Source organism: Lissotriton vulgaris, chromosome 10 (assembly GCF_964263255.1).
Source record: "Lissotriton vulgaris chromosome 10, aLisVul1.2, whole genome shotgun sequence".
NCBI classification, from domain to species: domain Eukaryota; kingdom Metazoa; phylum Chordata; class Amphibia; order Caudata; family Salamandridae; genus Lissotriton; species Lissotriton vulgaris.
This window is the reverse complement of record NC_141698.1, coordinates 878,372,267-878,384,609: the sequence shown is the minus strand read 5'-3', so window position 1 is coordinate 878,384,609 and position 12,343 is coordinate 878,372,267. Positions and strand designations below refer to the sequence as shown.

General features: G+C 48.2%; 1 protein-coding gene across 1 annotated transcript in view; it reads right to left on the bottom strand.

Moving 5' to 3' along the window:
* Positions 1–11,886, bottom strand: part of SRI (sorcin) — an 80,002-nt gene extending 68,116 nt beyond the window's left edge. The window contains exon 1 of the mRNA XM_086941834.1: positions 11,606–11,886. Coding sequence (XP_086797960.1) covers positions 11,606–11,629 — 24 coding nt within the window. The 5' untranslated portion in view covers positions 11,630–11,886. The remainder of the gene's footprint in view (positions 1–11,605) is intronic.
* Between the last annotated feature and the right edge of the window lie 457 nt (positions 11,887–12,343).

The following is a 12,343-nucleotide window of genomic DNA, read 5'->3' as shown; positions in this document are numbered from 1 at the left end:
GAAGAAAGCGAGATCGGGCGAGAGGGTGTCAATCATGTCCCAGATCTCTACGGCGTGTCGGTGCAGAGAGCGTAAGTTGAGAAGGATGCAAGTCAGGATATCGGTGGTGCAAGCATCTTGCGAGACTTCGGCGGTATTGGGAGCTTTGTTGATGGTGAAGGATCTGCGGCAGGGTCTGCACGAGAACTGCCTGTGGGTCGTATTTGGCGAGGATCATGCACAGTCTGCATGTCTTCTGGGGTTGAGTGCATCGAGGGTGGTTGAATCATAGCAGTAGGGGCCGGAAGGACCAGGGGTCCTGGTGCTGGTCACGGTCGGGTCGCGAATGGTCGCGGATGGGCTTGCCTCCAACGGCACGGCTGCACAGCGGCCACTATTATGAAGGGGGAGGGACATGCAGCTGGGAGGTGGGAGCAGGGCGGTAGGGGGAGGAGTCACGGGTCAGCGGCAGGGGTAGTGACGGGAAACAAACAGAAGGGGGACAACGGGAAAAAGAGGAATGTGGCAAAAAAGACAACAACAAGCAAGCAAAACAGCGAGAGCTGGAATCAGGGTGGACTCAAACCCTGCCATGGAGTGGCAGGCTTCAGAGGCGACGCAGGGCACAGTGGAGCTGCTGGGGAGAGTGAGCTTCTAGAACCGAGGTCTGTGGACTCACATGCGCTCCCTGCAGCTGCCGCCATTATGAAGGGGAGGGGGTAGGCACGTGCAGCTGGGAGGCAGGAGTGGTGCGTTGGGGGAGGAGTCACGGGTCAGCGGCGGTGGGAGCTGCGGGAAATAAACAGAAGGGGGAAAATGGGAAAACAAGGAATATGGCAAAAAAGACATCAACAGGCACAATCAATTAAATATAGCACACAAATTAGCACAGAAGAGCAAACCAGCGTGAGCTGGAATCAGGGTGGACTTGAACCCTGCAATGGAGTGGCAGGCTTCAGAGGTGATGCAGGGTACAGCGGAGCTGCTGGGGAGAATGAGCTCCTAGGACCGAGGTCTGTTATTGTTATTGTTATTTTGGATTTATAGCGCGCCCAATCACCTGCAGGTCTCTAAGCGCTTGGAAATCGATTATTACAATAACTTGGCTCAACACCTCAGAGAGACACAGCTACCAGACTACATTGCGCTCAGGGCTCTACCGAACAGCAGTGTTTTCAGTGATTTCCTGAACCGTAAGAGATTCACCTCCCTGCGTAGCCCCTCAGGCAGCTTGTTCCATAACTGGGGGGCCAGAACGGAGAAGGCTCTCCCTCCCTTAGTCACTAATTTGTAGCGGGGGCAGACCAGTAGCTGGGAATCCGGTGATCTAAGTATTCTCTTTGGGTTGTATACTTCCAGACGAACTTTGATGTAGGCCGGAGCATGGCCGTAGATCGCCTTGTGAGCTATACAGAGGCTCTTAAATTCAACCCTCTCTTTAACAGGAAGCCAATGAAGATTTTGGAGTAGAGGGGAGGCCTTCGTTCTTCTGGGTAATCCGAAGATCAGTCGTGCGGCGTCATTCATTATGACCTGGAGTCTGTTTGTCAGCATTTTTGGAAGGCCTAGGTACAGGGCATTCCCATAATCAATCCGTGAGATGACGGTTGCTGCTACAATTGAGCGCATCATAGATTGAGAGAGGAAGGGGGCTAGCTTTCTCAGTTGTCTGATGATGTTCGTGCAGCTTCCAACAATGGTGGATATTTGGCTGCACATTGACAGATCACAGTTAAGTTTAATCCCCAAGCTCTTTACGTTGGCACTTGGCTTTGGGGCTAATCCAAGCTCTGCAGGCCAGTACAGATCACTCCATGGTGAGGTGGTAGATGGAATTACCAATACCTCGGTCTTATCCGGGTTGATCTTTAGTAGGTTTTCCGTCATCCACCCTACGGTATACCTCAAGATGTTTTGAGCTTGGATTTGTGCTGTCCCTGTGTTATCGATACTCAGCACAAGCTGAGTATCGTCAGCATAATTAAAGACTTTACAGCCCATCTCGGCCAAGGATGCAATCAGAGGTTGTAGGTAAAGATTAAACAGAAGTGGGGACAGTGCGGAGCCCTGTGGTACCCCGCACTCTAAGAACCCCACCTCGGATATCGAATCCCCCAGTTGTATCCTCTGTGTCCTTCCCAAAAGGAAGGATTGCAGCCATTTAAAGGCCAAGCCTCTGATCCCAAAGGCCTCCAGTCTTCCCAGGAGCAGGTCATGGCTGACAGTATCGAACGCCGCAGACAGGTCTAATAAAATCAGGGCGCTCGGTTTTTTGCTGTCAGCCATGCCTCTCAGTTCATCTAACACCGAGAGCATCACTAACTCGGTGCTATGGTGCGCTCGAAACCCCGCCTGTCGCTCATGTAATAAACCATGGGATTCAAGGTACAGGGACAAGGACTTCAGCACGTGTTGCTCTAGGACCTTTGCAAGGAAAGGCAACTGGGAAATCGGCCTGTAGTTCTTCAGGGCAGCCAGGTCTGCGCCTGGTTTCTTTAGCAGGGGTCTAACTCGCGCCTCCTTCAGATCACCTGGTAAATGCCCTGTTTCTAGGGACCTATTGAGGAGGGAGATGATCCGAGCTTCTAATAGCGGCCGTGCCACACGGAAAACACTCGGGGGATACGGGTCCGCTGGGGAACCAGATTTGGTTTTATCCATCAGCTGCTCTAGGCTCAGCTCATCCAACTCAGGGAACTGTACTATAGAGCAGTGAGCAGGATTATGGGCCTCAGAATGTATAGTACCACTAATCACCATACTACTCTTTATTTCCAGGATGATGGTCTTTACTTTTTCTAAGAAATACCCCTGGAAGGTGTTACAGTTTATGGGAGACTCAGAATTCTCCTGTTTTTTACTCAGCTCCGACAGGATTTGGAAAGTCTCCTTCTGGGTATTCCTAGCCTTCTGTAGGCGAGACTCATAGTACTCCGCCTTAGCTTGTGAGATAAGTTTTTTATATAGATGGAGAGAGTCTTTATAGTGGTTCCTTGCTGTATCCTGCTTAGTTTTCCTCCAAGTCTGTGAACTCACATGAGCTACCCCGCATCGGCTGCCATTATGAAGGGGAGGGGGGAGGGATGTGCAGCTGGGAGGCGGGAGCGGGTAGTAGGGGGAGGAGTCACGGGTCAGCGGTCACAAAAGAGTGCCATATCTACTAGGTGGCCTCTTTGATTTTGAAGGGGCAAAAACACACTCATCGCACCCCCTGCATGGTTGTATGGTTCCGTGGTCCCGAATTGGGTTCGATAGTTCTGAACCCGATTTATAAAGATAGTTGGAAATGGACGATTTTGGTCTCGACAGACCGGAAATGGCGAGTGTAACGTGTTTGAGTGTTTTCGTATGAATCGATATAGGAGAACACTCTGCATTTGAGGATTTAGTCTGAACCTCCGGGTTCCATTTTGTATGTGGCAGCCATTTTGTGTGGTTGCCCTAACATAGACCCGATGACTACGGCCGAGAGAGTCCTTGACACGTACGCCTTAGCTGACTTCTGGTTGACCTGGCCGAACTGACTCCTCGCCTGGGGCGAATCCCGCTGAGCCAGTTCCTTGTTCAGCAGCTGGCCTGATAGAGATCAAAGGGCAGGACGTGCCCGAGTTTATGATACACCGTTCCCACCTCCTCTATCTCCTTTCCATCTGTTTCTGCCTTTCCTTTACGACATGTTCATCGATCTGGGTTGAAGGGTTTATGATGGGTTTGTCCGGCCTGATCGAACAGGAAACCAGGCATGTGTGCGATCGTTTTTGGTGGGCTGGACAACGGAAAAGGGGATTGTTTTTGCCTGTCGTCATTTGCTACTTTTGAAATGCTACATTGTATTGGTCAGTTTGTATGCACCAAATGTAAATTGTGATGTTGCCAGAGGCGTAATTTTCGGCATAAAAGACCGTGTTCCGTTCATAGAAGTGTGCAGTCTCTGACAAACTACCCGTGTGTACTTCGTAGATCTCTGTCCCTGGTTGCAACCAATAAACTTTGGTCTTTGACGTCATCAAGAAGTATCCCGTGTTTCTGTTTGCCAAGACAGGGGAATCCAGGGTCTTTGGTTGTTGCCCTGACACCGCTGGGTTACCGGATTAGTACCGGTTCTGAAAAACCCAGTACCTCAGTTGTCAGTTTATTTGGCATGGTACTGAGGAAGGTGGTCCATTGTTCGTTTCCAACCCACCAAAACGCTTGTTGATCTTCTGATAAACCCTATTGAATTTAGATCTTTATTAGGGACCGGAAATAAATTAGTTCTAGGTCTCCCCGTGATCCAAATATAAAGCATGGTTGATAGTGGATGATGTGAGAATGTGGCTTAGGTGTGACTGAGAAAGTTTGAGAATTGATGTAAGCTGAGTATTCATAATTATACAGGGGTCTAAAAGTATAGATTACAATTGTTCCTGTGATGTTTAGGTGCGCATAATCATGTACATAAAATATTGAATATAAATGTAAATGGATAATTTTAAAATGCTGTATATATAAAACAAAGGAAAATGGGAAAAAAATCATACGTATTTTTGAATAAAAAATATGACAAATCAATGGTTAAAGTGTTAAAGTGTATAAATCATTTGTAGCCCTTATTTGATGTTGTTTACACAAATTGAAGCGATATAGGTTGTGCGGGTGCTTGTTGCACATTTCTTACGATTGTACAATATGTGCAACCACACTCACAGCAACCCTATGATGTCACCACAAATAGACTCCACACGAGTTTTTATAAAATGAGTATAATCTTTATATAAGAAGGTATACGATATGACCGCAAGATACAAAACCAACATATAAGAATAGGTAATATTCCTTCCGGTTGGTTGGTAGGTTCTAATCCCAACCACCGCTTCTAACCAACAGTTAAGCTCACTTCTAACCATTTCCAAAAGGTTAGGCAAGTCGTATTGGTAGAATTACACATGTTGCAAAAGAAAAGAAATACTGCAATGCGTAACGATATTCTCTTGTACTGTGCAACAGAGAAACAGTGCCATGCTTACTGCCACAGTCATGTACTTTGCAATAGAAGGAATCATGCAATGCGTATCCCTACCAGCATGCCCTGTACCAGGAAGAAACAAAGCAATGCATCACGCTACAATCATGTACTTTGCAATAAAGAAATAATGCACTTCGCCATGTTATAATCAGGTACTGTGCGATGAAGGAATAATGCAATGCGCCACGTTACAACCATGTACTCTGCAAGTGAAAAATAACGCAGTGAGTAGCGCACCAAGATGTAGTTCATCAGGCACAAATGAGGTCAGGCGTCATACAACAGTTCGATAGCTCATTAGCAGCAATAATGCAAAGTGTAATATGATCCTTTAACAGTGCCCCCAATATGGATCAATGATGACACAAAAGTAACGCTTCTCACTCCGGCCCCAGTACTGTCCCTCCTTGGGCCAGCACGGGCCTAGATCCGAACTGAAGCAACAGGCTCGTGCAGCTGACAGAAGCGAGAGGCAGAGAGAGTGTCCCTCCGGGCCCGCACCCCACCCCAGGTTGTGATCCATGTTACCTTGGGGGGTGCAACCCCACTCTTCTCTCCTCCTTCAGCGACTTGTGCCTTGATCCAGAACTCTGTCAATGGGTACTGTAAGCTCGGGCCGGCGGCTCTGCTCCTCCAGGGCTGCCGGTCAGGGCCGCTGCTGTTTCACTCTGAGGGCTCAATGTCCTGGCCCTTCTTCCCGCGGTCTCAGTGAACACCATGACCTGCCCTCAGCACTGTGGATACTTACTTAGAATTCTGTGCACACACTACCCGGGCACTCCTCACCAGTGCCTATGGTTGCACCTCGACACGCTCTGTGCGTGTCCAAGACTCGCCTCTTCTCTGGTGCTCATGATGGCCCGGCGATCTTCACCAATGCCTCTGCTTGCACCTTGACACGCACCCTGCGCGTCCAAGTCTCACCTCTTCTCCCGGTGCACACCACAACCATGTAATCTTCACCGATGCCTTGGCTGCACCACGACTAGCACCCTGCACAGCTGAGTCGCACCTCTTCTCCCGGTGCACGCACTTACCAGGCGCTCTTCACCAATGCACTGGCTGCACTACAACATGCACATTGCGTGGCCGAGTCTCACAACTTCTCCCAGTGTACACGATGGCCAGGCGCTCTTCACCAACGCCCTGGCTGCACCATGACATGCACTCTGCGCGTCTGAGACTCACTTCTTCGTTCAGTGCACACAACGGCCAGGCGCTCCTCACCAACACTCTGGCTGCACCACGACACTCACTCTGGGTGTCCGAGTTTCACCTCATCTCCCCGTGCACACAGCGACCAGGCGCTCTTCACCAACGCCTTGGCCTGCACCACGAAACACACTCTGCGCGTCCGAGACGCAGGTTACTCCTGAGTGCCCACGATCACAAGTCACAACTTCTGAGGGTCTCAAGCTGCAAAAGCAAGCATACATTACGTTGCTTGGGACTTCTCTGGAAACTTTTATGTTCCTGTGTTTCCAAACATAGAGCCAGCTCACCTTGGGCCTTTGGGGTAGCAAGACACAGCACAAAGCACAGTCTTCTTCAAGCAGGGGGACCCAGCGCTTCCAAGCACAGCCCCAACAGCCTCTCCCTTGGTTAGAAGAGCAAACTGCGGACCTGTCCCAGATCACGAAGCAAGGATTGGTCTTTCCACAGCAGTCTCTTCAGTTGCTCCTTCTTTAGCAGAGGTTCCCCTTGACCACAGAATGGGTCCAAGTCTTTTCAGTCTCAATCCATTTCTGTTTCATTCCAACGTTCAGGGGTTTTAGCTCTCATAGGTATACCCCTTAATTTCTTTGAAGTTCTTTGTTCTCAGGGGGTCCCTCACCCCTCTCTAAATCAGTTCTGGGTGTCTCCCTCCCAGTGTCACCTTTCTCCCTTTGATACTTGGGGTCTGGATCCTTAATCACTCAGCAGGAGATGGTTCAATTGGTTTATAGCACCAGCCTTTTCACCTCCAGGGCTTCTTCTCCCCCTACTCTCCAGATGCAGGGCAGCCTGGCGCCATTTCAACCCCTCCCTAGATCAAGAACTCTCCCAGCTCCTCTCACCTTTCAGATCCAGACAGTCAATCCACATTCAGCAGAGACACACAGAAATTCGGGGGTGTGGGGATTGCTCTCACTGGCGGAGACCTGTGAGGCACCAACAGATCTGGCGAGGGTCAAGCGGCGCTCCCCCCAAGCACGGGTGTGCCGGCTCCGGAGTGTGTAAAGCTGCGCCCTGGACCCAAGGCACACTCAGGGACCCAGGCAATGACGCAGGTAGAGAGGGTCTGCTTGTGACCCACCAAAAGACACGGCTGAGGTCCACTCCGCCCTGTGCAAAGGTCTACGCTCAGACTGGTGACCAAGGGTGGCACAGTGAGCTGGCTGCCGGTGACCGAAGGGGGCACAGGACACAGCGAGCCGAGCCCCAGGGCTGCCTGGCAATCCGAATGCAGGGGGTCTATTTATAGGAAGGTTTAGGTGGGGGTTCTGCCCAGCCGTCCCCTGCCTCCTATTACAGCATTCAGCTTCACTGAAGAAGTGGGCTCGTTTTGGGGTGGACTGTATTTAACTCTGCCCCTCAGAGGTCCGGCTCGAGGGATCTCTGAGGAGCACAGGTGTGCTGCAGGCCTGGGCTCATGGTGCCAGTCTAACCTTGGAGGGTAGGACCCCACAGGCACCACCTGTGAGCAAAACAAACACTTTTTACCAGTATTTGCCCCCACACCAGGGGCTCAGGAGGAAGGGGGCAGTGAAGGGGACCTCAGAGAAGTGCACAGGGGCATGGTGATGGCTGCCACACATGGCCTGTGTACAACCATTTTTATCACCCTCAGGGTTTCGAGTGGAGGGGGCAGGAGCCCACGGCATAATAGTTTCACATTAAAATGCACTGTCAAACAAATGAAAGCGAAGTTATCCATTACACCGATTGGAACCAATTGTTAACTTTCACTGCGGTTGTATGGATAACAAGGATTTGCAATGCAATAGGACTCGCATTTACGCGAGACCTATTGCATTGCAAACGGGAGTGCCGGCGGGCGAGAAGGCACGAACAAAAGTAGTGCATGGCGGGTCGAGAAGGCATGGACTGCGGGAGTAGAGGAAGAGGGAGGAAAATAGTGCTCACAATCAAAATAAAACATACTGTGCATCACTCAAAGTAAAGGGCCTAGTAGCCATGGAAGGATACAAATGACGACATGGCTGTCCTAAGGAGGGACTAACAAGCCTAAAACCAATCAGAAGGCAGCATTTGGGAACAACAAAGACACAAGCCATTGAGAAAGATGGGTGGAGCTTCCATGGATCTTCCACTCCATACTGAACACTGCATACCTCGCAAAGTGCTGCCGCTATAGGCTTGACCTTAAAAACTGCCAACTGGGTGGTGGCAACAGCTTTGGAAAGTAACATCTAGCAAGAATACGCTAATGGTAGTCAGTGGTGTAGCTTAGTCAGTGAGCGTCGGGGGTTGTGAATGTTACATTTCCCAACTAAAAAGCCGTAGGTTGCAAGACCAAAACCAAGGTTAAACGTTGGACTGTTCCCATAAGGAGGAGGGTCAGTACTTAATTGCATTAGGTGGACCTCTGTGGTTAAGTAACAGCAACGGAGTACCTATCTTCCAAACTGAAGGTTTGTGCGAATCTTGAGTTTCATCCCAATGGAGTACAATTTGTTTTGTTGGTGTACAACTTCCTCCAACGGCCCAACAAAGTAGGTGGTGTTAGCAGTTAGCTATTCAACTGTCTGCCCTATATACAGTGGATGGTAGTATGTTTTTTTAAAACTGTCTATCACCACCCGATATTTACTGGCAGTGAGGGACAGTAAAAAACGAAAAATTACCCCCACACCATGGTAAAATACTCCCATGGCATGGGGTCATTGGTTTATTTGTTTTCCAAAAACAAACTTCCACTTTAGGAGATTGTTTTTTACAAATGTGAAACAACCAGCCATCATGTCCAACGGAACTGTCCGACAATCCTACTTTACATGACAAGAACAGCCTCAATGTATAGAGGACTCCATGAGGCTGGGCAACATCTCTATATTTGGCAGGCAAAGTCAGGGTGGTAGACGTAAACGTTTGTGCCACCCTGTCTGTTTTACTTCATAAGCAAAGCCCTAAATCAGGTTCTCCGTTTAGATAGGCACAATGTGTGAAAAACGATGCTTGGGGAAGCTACCCCGAGGGATTGCCAGTGGTTAGACTATTTGCAAGCATTCATGCCATCACATTTTGTGTGTTTGATTGCCAGTACTGTGCCTGGAAACCTAACCTGAGACTGGTGCAGCTTTCCACTGCTTTTACTGCCAATGTTTGTTAATTCTAAAAAGTACTACATTTGCATCCATTCATGGAATTCTTTTTGGTTTATGATTTGCTACTTTTTTGATAAACCAGTCACTATACATCTTTAAGTCTTGATCCAAAAAACTGAACAAGAACTTCTTAGTAAAATCAGCACAACGATATAGACCAATACAGACAAAGGAGACCCGACTCAAGGCCCCCATACCTAACTACCAAGCCTAGTAGAGATTTATTTGAGGGTGCCCCACCCCCAAACACCTCTCCTCAATGCTGCACCCTTAATGATAGTTGTGCCTGTGGTTCAGTTTGCGTTTTTAATCTTTCAAACACTTTAACCCTTTTGACGACACTGTGAGGCTAATGCCGAGCTTGAATATCTAAGATTAACTCACTTCCATCCATTTGGACGCCTTCTACTCCCCCCAAAAAAGGAAGGCTTTATGCCAATATATAGTGGTCGAAATTTCCATATGACAAATATTACAAACGCTATATTAACCACCACTGTATCATCAAGGTAGGTAGATTTGGAGTTACGAGTACAGGGGCGGCTCCTCCGCTATGGCGGCACCCCACTCCTTTTAAGCAGTGGTATTAGAAACATAAAATGATAATAACACTATTTGTGTTATTAGAATTTTATGCTTCCTGCTCACTGCTTTGGGGTGGGTGGGTGGGTGTCCGGGGCTGCTCTGCCCTCGGAGCAGGGCAGGAGTGGTTTGCCCACTCCTAGTTGCGCAATGACTGTTTGGTAGACCCTCTCGGGCCGCCCAAACCAGTCATGCGCACTTGCCCCTTCTCCATGCAGGTTGCATTACAGACTGAATGGAGAAGTGGAGAAGTGTGGCTCACTGGTTAGAGCAGGCAGACCCTGAAGCAGAGGTCAGACCCGGGACCAGGGTTCAATTCCCGACGCGGCAGGGTCTTGAGCTCAAATGTCCACGGACTCGACAATTCTCGCTTCGGTGCCTGACCTAATCATGGGTTCACACTCTGCAACTCTGGGCATTAAGCTTGCTTAATCTCCACAACGCCCCCCCCCACGGCGGGATGCCTGGCTTTCACCTTGGGGATGCCCTGTAGGGGCTATCTCACAGGGAAAAGCCAGGACGGGTTCCCAAGGCAAGCGCCGAGATACCTCCCCAGGTGATCAAGTGCTATATAAGAACATACAAAAAAAAAAAAAAACATACCCAGATTCCCCATTCCCTGGTTGAGTGTCGAACCAGGACTCTCAAAACCAATGAGAACACTGCTTTGCAGGGTTGTGATTGGTCAGGGAAGCCTGGCTGTGTTTCCTGAGGAGGAGAGCAGGAGCGGAGACACGGGACTCGGCTCGCGGCAAGGTTAGTGTTTTGTTTTATTATTGTATATATTTTTTTTAACATTGCGTACCATTTCCTGAATCCCCGCCCTGCGCGCATGCACACACCCCGCCACCCGCAAATCATGCTGGCCACCACTGTACGAGTAGAAAATCTATACCTAGCTACATAATTACCTTGGTGATAAAGTGGAAGGTGAAATATTGAATCAGTATTTTTCTAGGTTGATATTTCTACCACAATATAGTGACATACAAATGTGAAGGAAAATGAACCGAAATGCATGTTAAAATAGCATTATAAAGTCAGTTTGTAACTGCAAAATCAGAAAAACACCTGTAACTTCCCCCGGATCCATAAGATCTGAGAGTGGGCAACCTATTGCCGCAGCCAGAAAATGGAATCGGATGGTAAACATAAATGGGAAAACTTTCAACACAATCAATGGGCCTGCATAGCTAATCAGAGCTTTCAGAATACCTCAAACTACAGAAAACGTGTTTCTGTCTCTTACACTTCCTCATCCATCTAAGCACCAAGTGTTGCTTTCCATAAAACGAAAACCACACCTTGTCCTCAGCCTGAGTAGCATGGAAACACTTTCTTATAGGCTCAAAGCAAAGGCAGCGTATTTCCAGCCACACACTCATACAATGTGTTGTGCTATCATTGTGGATAAGAGCTTCAGCGCTCCACATCGGGGTTGTAAGCGCTACATAAATGCGTTAAACATACAATTCAAAAATAAATACAATAACAGTTTCTTACAATTCGCTTGAAAAAAACACATTTTAAAGCATGGACGATGCCCATTTAATATGGTAAAGATTTACATTTTGAAAACAACTCATTAAGCTAGCCGAATGTACCCAGCGGCCACTGCTGCGTGCACCCTAATCTACAAATGGAGCGAGACACACGGTGTCGGACTCCCTCTCTCCAGCTCGTATTAGAGGGCATTTGTATATATTCTTACCTTCTGAGGTCCGGTAGTAGTCATTGTAAGTGTCAAGAACCACTACAACCAATCACCAGAACTCGCCGGACCTCCACGCACTGCTGTGTCTCCTACTAAAAGGCAGGAATCCGTGCTAGGCTTTTAAAGCTCACGTCTAAGCTAATATCAGGAAACTGAAGGCTTGTTTGCTAATAATTTACCAATTAAACTGTGACTGCAGTACAATACCTTGTTATAAGACTTTCTCGGTTTGCACTGAACAGAAACAGCCCCTCCTTCTTTCCTTTCTCTACACCTGTGCCCTGCCCAAAGAAGCTGTTTGCAGAAACACTCCTCTCTTTCTATACAACTGTGTTATTATGGGTCAGGACGTCTAAAAAAAACAAGCATTGACAAAGCCAGTCGGTCTGGCCTGCGCGAGATCTATTGGCTTTGTCGTTTTTATAACCATGGTGTGCTACACTACACCATGGCTAAATATTTAAAAAAAAAATGCTATGACTTGGTCATCGTTGGCTACATTATAACGCTTTTATTTTTACGTTCAACCATGCTCCACACCAGAAATGCAAATGTTGAATATGGCAAAGAAAACATTGACAAAGCCAAATAGCTCTACTCATGAGAGAAAGTAGAAAAACAAAAAAAAAACATTACATAGCCAGCGTTGACTGCGTCGCGCCCTTTTTCTTTATACACTTTCAGCCAGAGCAGTTGGGCTGCTGTACAAAATGGCTAAAAAACACACATTGACGA